The sequence below is a fragment of the Podarcis filfolensis genome (genome assembly GCF_964270895.1).
Source record: "Podarcis filfolensis genome assembly, chromosome: 3".
In the NCBI taxonomy this organism is placed as follows: domain Eukaryota; kingdom Metazoa; phylum Chordata; class Lepidosauria; order Squamata; family Lacertidae; genus Podarcis; species Podarcis filfolensis.
Genome location: NC_139606.1, coordinates 51,766,295 through 51,785,291, shown reverse-complemented (window position 1 = coordinate 51,785,291; position 18,997 = coordinate 51,766,295). Strand labels below are relative to the sequence as shown.

General features: G+C 40.5%; 2 protein-coding genes across 9 annotated transcripts in view; one reads left to right on the top strand and one right to left on the bottom strand.

Moving 5' to 3' along the window:
* Positions 1 to 12,495, bottom strand: part of FIG4 (FIG4 phosphoinositide 5-phosphatase) — a 58,540-nt gene extending 46,045 nt beyond the window's left edge. Inside the window, exons 1-4 of one of the 3 annotated variants that reach the window (XM_083608526.1) lie at positions 12,428 to 12,495; positions 4,429 to 4,527; positions 2,940 to 3,063; positions 1,335 to 1,491 (exon numbers count right to left, since the gene is read on the bottom strand). In XM_083608526.1, coding sequence (XP_083464652.1) covers positions 1,335 to 1,491; positions 2,940 to 3,063; positions 4,429 to 4,527; positions 12,428 to 12,439 — 392 coding nt within the window. In that variant the 5' untranslated portion in view covers positions 12,440 to 12,495. Of the gene's footprint in view, positions 1 to 1,334; positions 1,492 to 2,939; positions 3,064 to 4,428; positions 4,528 to 11,355; positions 11,606 to 12,391 lie in introns of those variants that run through there. The other 2 variants (XM_083608525.1, XM_083608524.1) reach the window with 2 other exon arrangements.
* Positions 11,795 to 18,997, top strand: part of AK9 (adenylate kinase 9) — a 74,598-nt gene continuing 67,395 nt past the window's right edge. For 4 of the 6 annotated variants that reach the window (XM_083608490.1, XM_083608488.1, XM_083608487.1 and 1 more), the window contains exons 1-3: positions 12,714 to 12,852; positions 13,200 to 13,324; positions 16,774 to 16,837. In XM_083608490.1, the coding sequence (XP_083464616.1) occupies positions 13,205 to 13,324; positions 16,774 to 16,837 (184 nt within the window). In that variant the 5' untranslated portion in view covers positions 12,714 to 12,852; positions 13,200 to 13,204. Of the gene's footprint in view, positions 11,922 to 12,713; positions 12,853 to 13,199; positions 13,325 to 16,773; positions 16,838 to 18,997 lie in introns of those variants that run through there. The other 2 variants (XM_083608489.1, XM_083608486.1) reach the window with 1 other exon arrangement.

The window sequence follows — 18,997 nt, the reverse complement described above, 5'->3', positions numbered from 1 at the left end:
CATAGTTGTTGAAATTTTTAGTTGTTGAGCTTTTTTGGGGGAGGATTGCCCAGAGTTGTTGAGCTCACCCGCATGACCTACGACAACACTCGCACGCGTCACAAAAGCCATATATCCTCTGTCCGCTGATCAGTGACAATCAACACCAGCCCTTGCCGCAGCCACCAATAACATGCTCAATAGCTGCTGGCAATCTCCGGTTCGCGGCAGCAACCAATCCCATGACCCCACTATGCACTATCCGTGTATAAGACGACCCCCAATTTTAAACATAATTTAATTTTTAAAAAACCCTTGTCCAATACATGGAAAAGTACGGTAAGTTCCACTGAATTCAATGAGTTACTTCTAAATAGACACACACACCACTGTGCTATTAACCCTTCTCCACTGTGCTATTAACCCTTCTCCACTGTGCTATTAACCCATAGCGATGCATCAGCACACATGACCACACATTTGAGGTGGTAGATGATTTTGTCTACCTGAGCTCCACCATAACCAGAAACTTCTCCATTGATGCTGAGCTGGGCAAGTGTATTGGTAAGGCAGCTACAGCAGTGGCTTACCTCTCCAAAAGGGTATAGGAGAATGTGATGCTAACAACCAATACCAAGATGAAGGTCTACCAGGATCGCATAGTTAGCATGCTGCTTTATGGTAGTGAGATGTGGGCAACTTACACCCACCAGAAGCAGCGCCTCAATGCCTTCCATATCGGCTGCATCAGGAAGATTTTGGGCATCACAATGCAGGAACGGGTCTCAAACAAAGATGTAGTCTCCCAAGCCTACATTCCCAACATGTTTACACTCTTGTCTCAGCAACACTGGCTTGTTCATGTCCACAGAAAGGAAGATGGCAGAATCCCTAAGGACATGCTCTACGGGAAGCTGGCTTCAGGCAGCTGGCTTGTTGGCAGACTAACTCTGCATTACAAAGATGTCTGCAACAAGACTTGAAGGCTGGCAACATCAACTCCACTGTGTGGGAATCCCTTGAAGATTACCACAGTGCCTGAAGACAGTTAGATTGTGTATCCACAGCAATGACCAGAGGAGGAATGATGGCTGAGATGAGCGCAGAGAGAAGAAACACCATGATGCACAACTGGCCACCTTCATCAGCCCCAGCTTTTATGAAACATCTCCTATTGGTCTCTACAGGCACTGTAACTCTCCAAAGGATTGACTTCACCCCTAAAGAACCACTCCTCCATTGTTTCCCAAGACACATGGATGCCAACTTATGAGTAGACATGCATACCACTGTGCTATTAACCATTGTCCTCTGTGTATGATTATGTTATCTCAAAGAGAAAAAGGATAATTTACCTTGCTTCATCAGGATGAGTTACTCGTACAGAGTCATTTGGAATATATATCATAGTTGTATCTTCTATTTTATACATTGCATGTCCTCCAATATCTGCCATCTTTCTTCTCTTCGTAATTAGCACAATGTAGTATCCTTCTAAAAATCTGACAAAGCCTGTAAAAGACAGAAGAAATAACTTCTGTCATTTTATTCAATATAGTACTAGACGGCTAAAACCAAGCACATGCCATTTCAAGTTGTATTTCCTAACACCTCAGAAAACTGCAGTTGGAGAAAAAAAACTCATGTGCAAATGGATCTCCTTTAATTTACAGAATTGTATGAAATGAGCATGCATTTCCTTCTAAATTGTAAACTAAATTATTCAAGGATATAAATTAAAATGTGCTTTTGAAAGTGGTTGCTGGCTTTTGATTTTCTTTTCTTTCCCTTACATAATAATTTATTGGATTCTTGACGGATATTTCATCAAGTCAGTGCCGGGGTGAACTAAGGAAACCGAAAAACCCCATATCAATGTCTGATACTGCGACGTGACTGATTGTACAATGACTGATTTGTCTACACTTCGTCGTTATTAACTTCAAATTGAAAAAACTTTTCAATCACTGCAGGGAAAAGAACCCCTGCCTAGCAGAATAAGAAAATATCACATCCACCTCAAGTGGTAATATTTGATGCAGAGACCAGGTGAATTTTTCATTCTTTGAATTTTATTAGGAGTAATCATTTAACTACTCATCAACTATGGATTCTGGCATTTGGCCTTTAATTACTTATCTATATTCAGAGACATTTTGCATGTTGTAACAACGCTGCATGTGTGTATGTGCAGGAACAACAGCAAATACAAGAACCACTGTTCCCATATGAGCCTACCTGCTTTTTAAGATCTTTGTCAAAGACTCTAGTCCAGATATTCCCACCTTCAAAACTTAGACAAGTGGTTCCTGGGGATAGGTTTTTTTTTTCAGTGGTAGTGCCTCAGATGGCAAATACTCTACACCAGGCATAGGCAAACTCGGCCCTCCAGATTTTTTGGGACTACAATTCCCATCATCCCTAGCTAACAGGACCAGTGGTCAGGCATGGTGGGTGTTGTAGTCCCAAAACATCTGGAGGGCCAAGTTTGCCTATGCCTGCTCTACACAATACATTCAGCTGAAGTCTAGCTTTTTAACTTTTAGGCACAATAGCTTTTAACAGACAGGGTATTTTAGTATGCTTTGCTGCTTTTACAGTTTTTCTTGAATTGTCTATAGTTTTATTGCAGGGTTGAGGAACCTTTATTCAAACTGAGGGTCAAATTCCCTTTTAGTTATGGGATTTTGTGTCTGGTTTCATGAATTACCGAACTTTTCCGTGTATAAGACTAGGTTTTTTTACTAAAAAATAATGTTAAAGAAGGGGGGGTAGTCTTATACACGGAGGCAATCTCTCCCCATTTTCTTAATTTTGAGTCCCCAAAAATAGGGGGCGTCATACATGGGGGCATGTTATACACGGAAAAATACGGTAACTCTACTTACAAAGACCTGATAATATTCAAATTTATGCAAGTCACTTCATAATAAATAAATATATAAAAAGGTGTGCCTTACCTACTATACCAAAAGCGGAGACTGCGCGGGATAATCCAGAGGAGCCCTTCTGTCCAATTTTTGTCCTGTTCCCCAGATCTAAGCGACCAAGCAGCTCTCTCACCTCTTGTTGGGTATAGACATGCTTAAAATGGAGAATGTGCAATCATATAAAAATATGTTCCTTTAAAAACTGCTCTGAATAATTGCATATACAGACAGAGAAAGGACTGTTTCTATGTCTTGTTGGAAAACGAATGAACTGATTGCAGTTTTCCTCATCCTTTCATGTTTTTAAAGCATAATCCAATTGTAAACCAGATGCTGCAAGATGTATAGCAGCAAAGTGGGTTGATTTCAAATACAGCTTAGGCCCCCAGTCTAAAGTGTTTTGTGTTTTCTTCACATTAAAAAACATAGATTCAATTATGGTTAATTAACATTCCAAAAAATCTTAAGCTATGTTGTTAACAACTCATTTAAATAATACTGAAGACTCAACGAGGGAGATGGACTTTGTAATATGCTGATAGAAAAAGCTGAAATAATATCCATTGGATAAGAGTCCTATAACACTAGAGACACTACTGGGGCTGAATATTGTGACTTGAGAGGATTTTTCAAGAAGAATCCTTAACTAGGATGTAAGGTTTTTGATGGTTCTTGCTCATAGTATCATTCCAGAAAAATCCACACAGATGGTAAGTTGCCTCAGAGCACTCATCATTTAAATGGTTCCATAGGAAATCATTCCATCACACACACTCAAGGCAATAAATAAGAGACCACTAAATGCATTCTTATGACTTGATCATTCAAGAGGGTATATCAACAGGTGGATGCCAACAATCATTTTTCTCCATTATTATTATTATTATTATTATTATTATTATTATTATCTGCACAAATTGTATAGTAAAATGGGTAATAATATCCTTCTTAGTGCTTGGCAAAATGAGATAATTGTGAATTATCAGGCTGACACAAAAATCAAAAGCAATGGGTCTCACAGCCACTTGGCACACAACAAATAAGCACGGAGGGAGGGGGGAAGCATATCTTAATCAATTTCCATCTCTTTTACTATAGTACTGGAGATAAAACTGATGGATTTTCTTCAGTCCTACAAGTTTCATTTTCTATGACACAGGAGAAAAATATGCAATCAAATTCTCTCTCAGAGGACATTGTAGGTTGTACCTAAATGTGTTCTTTCTTCAGAAGAGATCTTCCATAGGAGGAAGTCATTTCTGTCATAGGAACAGAACATTTTGATATGAGCCAAGCTCAGAAGTTGTTCCTAGTTACCACAACAAAATCACCCACCACAGCCATTCATTTACTACTGTTCAGCCCCTCTACTGGAAAACAATATAAAATGAGAGGCACCAATATTTTGAAATGAAACATCAGGAAAGGGACCATCTGAATAGCTTCATTTCCACTTGAATTCAAAATATTTGATTATTAATACTGCTTACTATAATGTCTCAAATTGTGATGTACTCACCCTGTCATCAATAACAACTAAATCCTTTGGTTCGGTGCGATCAATTTTCAAGACACGATATTTGGTTTCTGCATGATTGCTCCCAACAAGAAAATAACGCTTTGTAAAAAGAAGAAAAAATAAATAAGATTTCATACAAAGCTAATTAAACCAACACAACCACACTTAACATAACTATAGGCAAAGAGTTTTGTTGCACCTTATTATAGCACAAGCTTTCACAGGTTAGAGCCTCCTTATTTAGGCCTTAATCAATATCCCACTTCAGCTATCATTTATCTTACTAATGCCAGAATGTTTGTATTAACATCAACATTACTTTGTGAATAGTGACTGTATCAATTTTAGATACATTTAAGCTTCAGCCTGTGCATTTTGCATTCCACTTTCCTCTGACCTCACGGTTTTCAAAATTCCATCCCATAAACACACACACACACACACAAGCAGTGAGTAATTGGATCTGACTGACAAGGCAAATCCTTATCTGCCCCACCCACCACATTTGACAGGTCGGCTTGATTCTACAATGACATTGGGTGAAGCATTTTTGCTTGCATGGTTTGAAATCAAGCTGTGTGGGTATAGTCTTCAAAGTGACAACAATCAGCTGATCATTGGGACTTGCAAAGCACTATGCACAAGGCTTCAGAAGCACCAACAGTCAACAAAAATCCACCCCTGCAATAGGATTTGTGGGTTCCCCCCTCTGTCCTCCAGCCCCCTGAATGCCCCCCAAATCTACTCTTTAAGGTCCCCAGTTTCACAGATATTCTGGAGAGGAAGATGAAGTTATGCTATGTGAGCGAAGGTCTGCCCACACTACAGCGGATCTCCCACATAGCCTTGCTCTTATTTTACTGTACAGTACAGTATTATCAATTGTTTTAATCTCCTTGCAAGCTGCCTTGGGGACTGCACAATTAAAAAACAACACGGAAACAAAATAATATTTTTTGTTATATGTTTGTTCAGCTGGATTTTTATCCCAATAAAGACTTGAAAATATTAAAACACATTCTAAGTCTTTATAATATACTGTAATGGGATAAAATGGTAAATCATTTCCCTTCTATCTTGTCTATAATAAAAATTACTCTGTTATCTTAATGGAGACAATTTTACATAGTACCTAGGTTTTTCTAGAAGAACGACTCAAGAGAGAAATGCATATTTAAATGTTTGGCAACTATTTCAGGCAACCTTTAACCAGGCAAAATACCACAAGGATACCAAACAAATGTTCCTTTTCTGAACAAAACAATCTGAAGTACACATTACAAATTACTCTTTTAAAATATCCAGAGCAAATTGCAGTTATTTTTTGTAAATACATATGTATATTGGGGGCAATTGCCTATCTCTGCATTTCCATCAAATCAAGCTTTGATAGATACCAAATTCCCCATTTTTGTCACACCAAATGTTTAGTAAATGGCATTTACTATGTTACTTATTTTTAATGCTTCCTGCCTTTGTCATAGCTCATGATCATAACCCAACCCAGTTCCAGCCTTAATCTCCATGCAAGGAGATAAAGATAGGAGACCAAGGAAAGCAGTAACAACAGTCACATTCCAATGACTCTTCAGTGAAGCATAGAGATCCTGCAAGCATCATGTGCAATACACTCTTCATATATATAAATGGTTTCAACTGTGTTATACACAACACTTCCTTCTCTTTAGAAACAATATTTCTGTTAATGTTTCATGCACATCAAATACTGACATATCAAGGAATAGCTACTGTATATCCCTCACAATAGTTTGCTTTACAGCTATACTGTACTGCATCCTGCATAAATGTTATGTAGCCTTCTATCACAGAGAGAAAACTGTAATGATAATGCACCAATCTAATCAGTGTCCTTAGATTTTTACTTTCATCTAAAATTATTGTCAACATGAGTCAGCAATTGCCAGCCACCTTTCAAGACGCAGTTCAGCAATTGCTGAAGCCTAAAGGAGCGGATCAACCCAACATATTATTTATTAAGAGCAATTCACACTCATCCTCTCTTTTCCACCAAATTGAAAGGAAAAGTTTCTGTCTTCCAAGAGTACTATTTCTAAGTGCTTAAGCACATTCCACTCAATTAACCTCCTCCTCAGCTCCATAGGCATTCTGCACACACACCACACACACACACACACACACACACACACACACAGCTTCCAGCAAGCACCACCTTCCACATTCAGTGGAGAGTCAGAAGCTCTTTGCAAACCAAATAGATGTTAACATGCAGCTGGTCAACAGCACTGCAATGGAAAGGGGGAATCAAAAGTTTGCTTACAAGCAAGGAGCCCCAGGATGCTTGCAGTTGCTATAATTATCTCAGATTTACAAGTGGCTCTCTTTGCCTTGCTTTGCAAACATTTGAAATATACTTGAGAGAACTTCTCTTGACAGTGTGATTATTTAAAACAGACTTCCTTTTCTACAGTGGGAATGTGTTGCTTTATAAAACCATTTGAACCGATTGAAAGGGAAAGGTTCACTGCCACCTCATGCAAAACTAAGCATTCATGAGAAAAGATTTAGAGATTGTACAGTTGTATATTACAATTCCCCATTCTATAATCCCCAAGGCTATAAAAGCCACTGAAATAAATACAAAGGGGAAATGGAGATGAATGCTTCTGCCTGGCACCTTTGTCTTGTAAGATTTATGTTTTAACTATGCTCTGCAAGCTCTTCAAATCATTCTGAGGGGAGAGAAAAAAAGCCACCTGACATCCATGCAGCCTGATCCTATGCATGTTGACACAAATAAGTATTTGCATTGGTAAACGTAACAGATTAGGAAGCAAAAGATAACATCTAATGTTTTGACTAATATGGACTAGGTTGAGGAGACAGGGTCTAGAAAGGGACCACTTCAGTGGCATAATACAGGATGCAGATCAGGTACTGCAAACCTGTGACCATCCACATGCTGCTGTACTCCATTTCCTTTCAAGCCCAGCCAGTGCGGTCAATGATCAATTATGATGGGAGTTATAGTTCAACAACGTCTGAAGAGCCAAAGGTTCAATTGGCCCTGCTTTCAATGTATATACTTCAAACCCTAGCATATCAAGTTAAAGAAGAAATCTTGTGTCAAAAAGCTGAGGAAAACCTCTGCCTCTTCTTAAAAAAAGCTGCTGCCAATCAGAAAAGACAATGTGGTACTAAGCTCTAGGAATATATAGTGAAATGCAGAGATAGGAATAATCTCATACATACAATGTATACATGGCAAATGAAAACCGAAAAGGAAATTTCCACATTGTAGAGTTCAAGGTTTCCATTTGTTTGTCCTTTTCCACCTTCATTACCTTTTAAAAATGCCTCACGACTCTTGAATTCTCAATATGCCTCTAAGGAACCCAAATTTGTTTTGATTCATTCGTAATATTATCTTTCCCCACATTTGACCTTCTGAAGGAAAACATGGCTTGATTTTTATTGTGGTTGATAATGTAATGCACATACCATGAACTGCTACAATTTATTGCATGTTGTAAAATAGCCTAAGTGTTTTGTAAATATTATTGTCATAGAGAGAGAATACTGGACAGGAAGCACAGTTCCTTATCACAAACCAGAAAAGGTGAAAATCTGCAACAGGTATTTTTCCATTTTGTAAATAGCAGTAGGGTGGGTCTCAATCAGGAATGAAGAGCTAGGAAGTTTTTGAAAAACTCTTTCTCCCTATGTTGTTTCCCAGTGAAAATAATCACCCTAAAGCTGTGTTAGGGGAAATACTATAAGGTACACAGGTGGTGCTGTGGTCTTCTAAACCACTGATTCTCTTGGGCTTGCTGTTTGGAAGGTTGGTGGTTCAAATCAGCAAGATGGTGGTGAGCTCCTGTTGCTGTGTCCCAGATTCTGCCAACCTAGCATTTCAAAAGCACACTAGTGCAACTAGATAAATAGGTACTGCTGCGGTGGGAAGGTAAATGGCATTTCCATATGCTCTGGCTTCCATCACGGCATTCCGTTGCGCCAGAAGTGGTTCAGTCATGCTGGCCACATGACCCAGAAAGCTGTCTGTGGACAAACGCTGGCTCCCTTGGCCTGAAGCGAGATGAGCACTGCACCCCATAGTTGCCTTTGACTGGACTTAACCATCCAGGGGTCCTTTATCTTTTTACCTTAGGAGAAATATATATGTAAATAGCCAAAAACTGCAAAAATTTTAGCAGGGGCAATTAGAATAAGATCTGTTATTTGATTATTGATGTAAACCTCCATAATGTAATTTTATATAGTTAAGTTTTTACCTCTGTTTCAGTACATTGTATTTTATTTTATTTTATTGCTATGGATAGTGGCTGATGCAAATAAAGATTATTATGATATGTATATAGCCTGGAAACATACATTCTCCATTGTCTAATGAACTTATGAACAATCTCAGTTGGATTCTGTGTAGACAAGTCTTGGGGTGAGATATCAGGAGCAATTCTGAAATGCAGGCAAAGCCTATACTATTCAGATAAACAATTTAGGAGAGATAAGATGAGGACCTCTTTAAAATACCCATAATCTGTCAGATACTAGAGCAGGGTACAGATCAAATTATATACAGTGTGTGCATGTGCACACACACACCCACACAAAAAAACCTGCCATAGACAAATAAAAAGGCAGTCAAAATTAGAGCAATCATATTTACGCAATGACTACCTTAAAACCTTTTTAAATGTCTGGGCAAATAGATACATTGGTATTACCACAAGTGCCCCATCACACCCATTCTGTATTTGTAAGAACTTGGTAATTTAGTGTGGCAGCACCTACACCTTGGGACTCCCTGCCTATTGAAATAAAGCAGGCACCACTGTACTCTTTTTGGCATCTGCTAAAAACATTCCTGTTTAAACAAACATACGCAGATGCTTAGAAAGTTCAGCTAACCTGCTTCAGTATTTTAACGTATTTTAAAGTAGGGTTATATTTTTCTTTTCTTGATTTTACTATTTTAATCCTTTTGCAAACCACTTTTTACAATCAGTATATAAATTTTATGAAATTAAATAAACAAATACATCTTGATCTGGCAAGAAAATAATAGCCATGTTGCTTCCAGTCAGACTTCTAAGGGGAGGGTGTTCCACATATGAGGTGCGACTGCAAATAAGTTTCTCTCTTGTGTTACTATGGTGAAACACAGCAAGAGCCACCTCAGAAGATCTTAAGACATAGCTGGGGTAGCAGAGAGAGAGGCTATCCTTTTGGTATTTCGGCCCAATGACATTTAAGGCTTCACTGATAAACACCAGCACCTTAAATTTATTTATTAAACAAATAGGCAGCCAATAAAACTAGAGGCTATATATGTTATGCAGAAATGAAACTTTTTTAAAAAATAGAAAACATACATCCGAGTATATAATTAATAGATGACAGAATTAAAGGACTAGCAGTAAATGTAACTCTTCAATAATAAATTATCACCATTCATAATAAGCAGCAATCCTATCCATGCTCATTTGAAAGAGCCCAGTGAACTCAGTTTGACTTGCATCTGAGCAAATATGTCTAGAAGTGTGTCACAGTGTAAATGTCACAGGCCTGAATCACACAACATGCTAAGCCAAATTTAGTGGTCACTTGGCTCCCGTGGTCTTTTTTGCTGCTTTGCTACACTGAGCTAAGCCAAGAAACATCGGCAACAGATTAATGAATCCTACACACATTTAACTGAGAACACAGTAGGACTTGCATCCATGTAAACATATTACATTATCTTTTAGTTTCTCATATTATACTAAATTTAAGATTTGGTAACCAGGCTGCTTGCAAGAGGCAAAGGCACAGCGCTGAGGAATTGAAGTACCTCTACTTCAATGTGGCATAACAAAGAGACCATGTTTCATCAAACAAGCAATATTTAGCTCCTTCTACAGAATCCCCGCGATGGGGTGAGCTCCCGTTGCTCGGTCCCTGCTCCTGCCAACCTAGTGGTTCGAAAGCACATCAAGTGCAAATAGATAAATAGGTACTGCTCCAGCAGGAAGGTAAACGGCATTTCCGTGCGCTGCTCTGATTCGCCAGAAGCGGCTTAGTCATGCTGGCCACATGACCTGGAAGCTGTACGCCGGCTCCCTCGGCCAATAAAGCAAGATGAGTGCTGCAACCCCAGAGTCGGTCACAACTGGACCTAATGGTCAGGGGTCCCTTTACCTTTACCTTTTTTACAGACAGGGCAGCCTCACCCTACAATTTGGGTAAAATTATGAGGTGTTTCATTTCTTTGAACAAAATGAGCACCTAACTCTGTTTACTAACATAGTTGCAGATTCCACTTGCAGAGTCTAAGTGTGGAATGATTCTGTTCAGTATTTCAGCTAGCCACAACTTCTTCCAGAACCCTTCATTCCCTTCTACAGCAATCAACACTCCATACCCTTTAAGATTGCTCAGCCATCACTGGGCCGTTGTAGGGGTCTGCTCTGAGGTTTTTGCCCTCTCAACAGTGTTGCTTGATTATTCTATGGTCCAAACAGTATGGCCCCTTATCAGTCTGTTCCTATGCATGTTTATTCAGAAAAATCCCATCCAGTTCATTAGGAGTCACTCCCCTCTAAACCATGAGCACATCTTAGGGGAGTGGTGAAACATTAGTGGCCCTCTAGGTGTCACTGGAATTCAGCTCCCATCATCCATCACCTATCACTGGCAAAGGTTGATGGGAGCTCCAACAAGATCTGGAGAGCCAAGGTTTACCCACTCCTGGTCCAGGGAGCAAGCCCTAGAGAGCACAGTGGGGCTCGTGAGTAAACATCCATAGGATTAGGCTGTAAACTGGGGCTCAGAAGGTTTAGGCTGGATCATCACCAGTGGCATTCCCCGCTTCCCAACGCAGCACTTACAGCTTCCCAGTCATCAGTCAAGCAGTGGGAGAGAAGAGCGGGCGCTGCGGGGGTTACTTACAGCTCTAGTCTCGTACAGCACCAGCTTCTGCACAGAGCTGATGATCGGAGCCGCCACAGGCATGGTGACAGCAGGGGAGAGGGCCGCACTCAGTCAGCGGCGAACCCCTTCTCGGGCGCCCCTTCCTTCTTTTGGGGGAAGCTCTGCTCCCAGAAACCCCGAGGTTACCGAGTGGGGATAGAGGAGTCCATGAACCCCGAACTCTTTCCCCCTCTCGCTCCACTGAACCAGCAAGAAGCCCCCCCCACCAGCCCCCTCGCTAAGGGGGGTAACAGGTAGAAGGAACGGGGGCTCTCCAAAACACCAGGAAGGAACCCGTCCCGCCTACATCCTGCGCAGTCGCAGGAGAGTGACAGCCGAAGGCAGCGCAAGTTCACGTGACTGCCTTTGCCGCCGCCATTTTACGTTCGGGAACAAAGCCCATTCTGCCAGGACTGCGTATATCGCTGCTATCGGTGGAAGAAGGGCGCCGTTTGTGGACCGTGTGTGTTGTCCAGCGCTTTATTGGTGGTTGCAGTGCTAAGCACACTCCGTTAGGAGTCTTCCGTGGTCACAACTTCCAGAGGGTGAGCCGTGTTGGCACCTTTAAGAAAAATAACCAGCAGGTTATTTGTTGTCTCCAAAGGACAGGTGTGCCTGGCCCGTCACAAGAGCCTCACAATTATGGCACCAGCTTTCGCGGACTGGAGTCTTCCTCAGATACTTGAAGTATTATCCTCGGCTCAGAGGTCTGGGTATGTGAGGCGATTTGCTGTTCACCGAGAACCCTCCATACCTCTGATGGTGTGGAGGCCACAAAAGCTGGTGCCATAATAAACGCGCGAGGCTTTCAGGTCTCGCGCTTCTTTGTTCCCTAGGGATCAAGGCCCGTTGAACTCACACATTCAACAAGGTGCGGATTTCGTCTCGCGTAGCTGCAGCCTGATCGTAAAATAGAGAGAGTCTCGTGGCACCTTAATGACTAATAAATTTATTAGGGCGTAAGGTTTCGCGGATTCAACCCGCTTCGTCAGATGCCGATCGTACTCATGCGTACTTGGGAGTTAGCACCACGGAGTTCAGCGCCACTTACTCCTGAGAGCATGTAGGCGAACCCCGTTAAGGGCCGACACGATCAGAAAAGGCTCCGATTTTTCCTCCCAACGGCTCTCTGTTCTGCTACAGAGAAACCGTTAATTTCGAAACTCTCGAAGGCGTCTCCAACTGCCGCTCACCCAGCCGCCGAACGCTCTGGCAGCTGAGCGTGGCCGTTGGCCCTCTGAGAAGAGACCGGTTGGTGGTGCCCTTTTAAAAACTACTCGGCCTCGTGCCCTCATCGCGCTCGTTGATTGGGCGAAGGGAGCGGGGCGGTTCCAAGAGAACGGCGAGGCTGGTCGCGGTCGCCAAGGTGACGGGAAACAGCAATCTCGGCGGATCAGTGGTAGCCTATCGCGCGCCGCTTCAGTGTGGGCTGCCACCAAAAAGCAGCAGAGGGACACAGTTTGGTCAAGTCACGCAGTAAGTGCTCCTCATATCGTTTCATCCGGTGCTGGCCGAAGCCAGACTCTCTCATGCTGCTGTGTAGTCGGGGTTTCTTAACAATACCACATGATTTCTTTTTCATAGATGCTACTACATTTCTTATACTGTACCGACTTTCTGCCTGTGCACTCAAGGTTCACAGTTTTGAAAACAATCCAAATTTACAGTTTAAACCTAACAATCTGTAACAGTTTGGACTGGGAAACCTAACTACGCTCTTGGATTTTGCCAAAGGGTATTGTGATGTAGGGCTTGTCAGTAAATCAGTTTATCTTGTAAGTAATAGTGATATTGATAATGAACACATTTTTCTCCTAATGTAGGCTTAATGATGACATCTCAACAGGACGAGCAACCTTATCCCTTTGTAGATATATATGATGAAGATGAAGCTGACAGAGTTTTTCTTACATCTAAGCCCACCTGTTTCGCCATCCTTGGGAAACCCGTAAGAATTTCCTGTTTGATTAAACTGGCATTTTGAACAATATAACTTGATGCACAATCCTATACATGTTTATTCAGAAGTAAACCCCACTGTGTCCAATGGGAGTGTACCTATAGGAAGTATATACACTTACCTAGAATTCATTAGCGGAGGAAGAGTAGTGCGGGGGGAGCTCACTGCCCCCGGCAGCACGATCCCGCAGCTGTCCCCCCCGCTGCAGGCGGCGTACCACGCCCCCAGGGTGAACGGCAGCTCCGCCTCCGCCTCCGCCTGCTCTCTGCCCCCCAGTGCTGGAGCATGAAGCTCTGTCACTGCTGGAATTAAGCCCCATTGAACTTAGTGGGATGAATGGAGTGCATCAAAGCCTTTTCCTCCATATTGCTCAGTAACAATGGAAATGGCCTCTGCAGGATGACTTACCCACACCACTGTTGTAATATGTAGCATAAATTACATATCTTATTGTGCTTTGGTATTCTTTGCAGTGTTTCTGTGGTAGCCCTAACTTGCCATCAGAAATAGTTTGGGTTTCTCAAAAATAAGTCATGCTGGACCAATCTGATTTCTTTTTTTGATGGAATTACAAACTTGGTAGATCAGGAAACTACTGTGGACATAGTGTATCTTGATTTCAGTAAGGCTTTTGACAAAGTCGCCTATGATATTCTTGTGAGGAAGCTGGTAAAATGTGCGCTGAACGAGGTAACTATTAGGTGGATTTGTAGCTGGTTGACTTTCCAAACCCAAAGAGTACTCATTAATGGTTCTTTATCATCCTGGAAAAAAGTGACAAGTGAGGTGCCACAGGGTTCTGTCCTGGGCCCATTCTGGTTCAACATCTTTATAAAGGACTTGGATGAAGGAATTCAGGGGATTCTCATCAGATTTGCAGATGACACCAAACTGGGAGGGGTAGCTAATGCCACAGAAAACAAAATCAGAATTAACAGATTGGAGAAATGGGCACAAGCTAACAAAATGAATTTCAATAGGGACAAATGTAAGGTTCTGCACTTAGGCAGGAATAACCAGATGCACAAATATAGGATGGGGGACACCAGGTTTACCAGCAGTACATGTGAAAAGGATCTAGGGGTCTTGCATAACATGAGTCAACAGTGTGATGCAGCAGCAAAAAAAAGCTGACACTTTTCTAGGCTTCATCAACAGAAGTATAGTGTCCAGTTCAAGGGAAGTAATAGTACCACTCTATTCTGCCTTGGTCAGACCACACCTGGAACACGGTGTCCAGTTCTGGGGACCACAACTTAATAAGTATGTTGACAAGCTGAAACGTGTGCAGAGGAGGGCAACCAAGATGATCAAGGGTCTTGAAACTAACCCTTATGAGAAATTCTTGGAGCTGGGTATGTTTAGCCTGGAAAAGAGGAGACTGAGGGGAGATATAATAGCCATCTTCAAATATCTTAAGGATTGTCACATGGAGGAGGGAGCATGCTTGTTTTCTCCTGCTCTGATTTGAGGCAATTGCTTCAAGTTACAAGAAAGGAGGTTATGACTAAACATTCAGAAAAACTTTCTAACAGTAAGAGCTATTCAGCAGTGGAGCAGACTCCCATGAGAGGTGGTGGAGTCTCCTTCCCTGAAGGTTTTTAAGCAGAGGCTGGATAGCCATCTGCCATGGATGCTTTAGCTGAGATTCCTGCATTGCAGGTGGCTGGACTAGATGACCCTTGGGTCCCTTCCAACTCGAAGAGTCTATGAAGGGTGACATGATGTGCTCTGTTGCACACTATGGTGACAATATGGAGAAGCCATTACCTAGAGGTGATTCCATGTACAGTAATTAAAGTAATACATGGTTGATCTTTAGTTCTAAGTAAGGATGTTGAGCATTACAGTCTCATCTGAAACCATTGATTGTAAAAGCACTAACTTCCAAATGAGCATATTTATATTCTCAGCCATGAATCTTGAGAATACACCCATTTCAGTGAGATTTATTTCTAAATCTCAGTGATAAGATCAGGCTGACTGGAGCTCCAGTCCTTCCAAGCCCTAAGCAGATCCTTTCCCACTGACTAAATTAGCTTCATTAGAAGTTTATAATGAATATGTCATTGTGAAGCTTGGTGTTGAGATATCTCAAAGCTAAATATATTGGATGTGATTCAGCAAGTCCAGCATTGTGCACTGCCAAAATGTTTGTGTCTGTTTTTGAGTAGCACCGGATCTGGACACAGCAAATAACTTTTTCAGTTAAACGTGTTGCAACATTTATGATAAACTGGGTTAGCAAAAACAGAACTCCACAGCGCCATCTGGTGTCACAGTGTTAGAATGCATAAATAATGCATATAAGACGCTTTTTCTTTGGCTGAGTCCTAGATTTCTCTCAAAAGTCTCTTCACTGAGTTTCAGGGTGCAATTTGTCAAAACAGATCTAGAAGGTAAAGCAGCAGTTGTACCTTTGATGCACTTACTTCTATATAATAGACACAATCCAGGTAAAATTAAGGAACCCACCATTAAAACCTACTTATTAAAAACCGGAGCCACCATGTTTTTTAGCCCCTGCAGCCCTGAGCTGGGCATTCATGCAACAAATACTGATTTCCTGACTGGTAGTTTGCCCCTCCCCCATTCTTTTGGTGGGCGGTCCCCCTTCAAATCTTGTCCAAATTTAAATCTTGTTGAAATATACAAGCTGTTCATTATTTCTGCAGCTATTCATGTAAACAATTATATTGTTTCTTGTTTCGTTTTGATTTTTTGAAATTTTGAAAACCTGTACTTTGCTTATAACTTGAAAAACTGTTCCTGAGAGAGGATGGATTACGATGGCACAGGTCCCTAGCCAATCAGTGTTTTCAGTGTTTCTACTTCAAATTATTTCCCTGAGCTCAATCCTCAGCAGAAGATTGTATGTGTGACAACAACATGCTGACTACACTTTCCAGAATGGAGTAGCTCTTGCTTTTATGCATAAAACTATCCCTTAGGCACACATTTAAGCAGTAAGGTACAAGAACTAGCTGGGTTTATATACTATAATATCACTATCAGTTTTCATGTAGCAGGAGAAATTTACTTTAGTTAACTTTCTATCCCACCTAAGCCCAGCATGGAACCTTATTTGTAAATATGTTTATCACATAGGAGGTAGAATATAATCACTTCAGTTACTTTGGTTTTCCAGGGATAACAAGTTTGTCAAATGTCAAATGTGTTTTTGCTGTGAAAGTTAGCAAGGAACAGAAGGTACAGTTTTAAGTTTAGTATAAAAATGGAAGCTATGGAATATATTCTTTCAGATACAGAGATGACAAATATGATTTCTGGCCTGCACATTTCAAATCCATAAATACAGGTCTATAATAAAAATTAGCCTTTTAGTCTTTCCATTATATTATGTTACATTTGAAGCACTGCAGGGATTATTCTAGTTTTAAACAATACTACTTATGTCTATTTATCTTCTTTTTCAGAGTGTTGGGAAGAAAACATTAGCTAAAAAATTAGCCCAGATCTGGAAATGCACACTCATAGATGGTAAATATAAGCAACATTATGTTAGACAATATGTCACTTATTGTATTTTTTTGAATGATTTCTGAAATTACATGTGTCAGTCAGATTAATGAAGCAATATGCATCTTTCCCATTGTTTTCAGATGTTAACAACTTTAATAGTAAAAGGAAAATAATAATAATAGTAAAATAATTTTCATGCCCTGCTTGCCAGCTTTTATAAGAGTGTTGGAAACAAAATGTGTTAAATGGGTATTTAGTCTGGTTCAGCAAAGTTCATTTATTCTTATGGTCTTGTTCAGAGTTGCAGGAGCGTCCTTCATTTATTGTATGCAATGTACACTTTTTAACCCCCCTTTTTACATTTTGGTCACTGGCAAATTTTACTTCAGTTATATAGCACTTCAGTTTTCCTTCAGTTATATAGAAGCCAAATAAGGGAGAGTCAGACTGGTTCAGATATTTTTTTTTAGATATTAAGTTTCAGGATCATAGTTGAAAAGGTGAACCTGATATTGGTCTCGAAATGCTAGAAGAAAACTTTGAAATACTGAAAAAGATAATACATACAAGATAAAACCTTCTTTACATTTTTTTTAAAGGAGGCTTAGATAGGAAACAATATCCTTTCAGCCTCACCTAAAGTGCAGGTCACAATCTAGAGCTGCATGTTGTAGACCCAACTTCTGCTCCCCACTCCCGTTCAGCACGTCACCCTCCATCTAGTCGCACACCTTTCCCCTCTTGCTAGGTGAAACAAGGACAATCTCATTTTACCTTCAGCGGGCAGAGAAAGATTGGTGGCTGAATTGAATCAGGAGGCATAGCTACCACAGTAACATCTTTTATGGCTGTGAAGTGATTTAAAGGGGATACAGGTTCTCTCTGAGGTTCAAGCTGAAAACCTCATTGCCACTTCAGCTACCTGTTCTTTTTCTTCTTTCAATTTTAAGTTCTTCCGCAAGTTCATTCTGCCCCTCAGAAACAAGCCATGGTTCCCCAGGTGATCTGATTTCCTCGGGAGCTGTTACTTTGCTTAAATTTGCAAGAATGAACACAGCAGGGCAGTGATTGAATTCTCACTTGCTTGCTTGGGACTGATCTGGCATCAGCAGGATTCTGAGTAAAAGGCTGAGAAGGCAACAGAGGTTTACCTGTTTGTTTCAGAAATAAATGCTTCTCTGAAATTCTACCCTTGGTGAAAAATTACAGTCATATCCAAAGAATCAAATGTATTTGCAAGACTAGAATCTCTCAACTTTTAAACCGCACTATAAGTTTTCATTAAATCTCCGAGTAACTTATTTTAACTTAGTTCTTTGTAATTAACTGTTCGTTTACAAATCTTGGTCTTCTTGGATTTCATTACTTAGAAAAACATGGGAGCCCTCTGGTGGATAAAACCACATTTCATGATGCAGGATATCTATAATCAGAATATTTCACCTTTTTAAAACTAATTGGCAGCTTGCATAGCTACTTTGAAGATGAGAGAACAGGAGGGGAGGAAAAAGTGCTTTCCCCTTTCTTCTGCTATTGTTTCCTTGATATAAATGCTGTTTTCTGAAGCCAACATTGGCAGAGGGTGCCTTTTAACTTTGAAAATCCCTAATAAGGCAATGCTTTTATTAGGCCAATGAAAACATCACAAAACTCTTAATCAGATTGGGGATTAAGTGGCTATGTTTAGATTCTAGTAAATCTACAGCATGAAGATAAATTAGTTATTGTCCTTCTATTTATGCAGCTGTGAATTCATGCAGTCTGCTTTGCTTTTTAAAATAATAATGGGTATCTGCATTAAAAAAATTGATTCAGCCAACGGTTTAAACTTTTTAAAAAACACATACCAAAATTCTCCTAAACCATGACAAAAAATGCAAATTAAAATTAGAAATAAAAAATCCTAAACCTTACAAAGGTTGAAGATTTAGACAACAGCTCAATATACCTATACTGTTCCCCTCTCCAAAGGTCTTCTGTACAGGTTATTTTTAATTTTCGCACAGCACATAGATAAACTGTGGGATTCATCAAGCTGCTTTAGAAGGAGAGAAGATAGATTCATGAAGGATAAGGCTATCAATGGCTATATATCTACAATCAAAGACATTATGCCTCTGAATATCAGGTGCTGAGAAACAACATAATGAAAAGGCTGTTTGCTTCATGTCCTGTTTT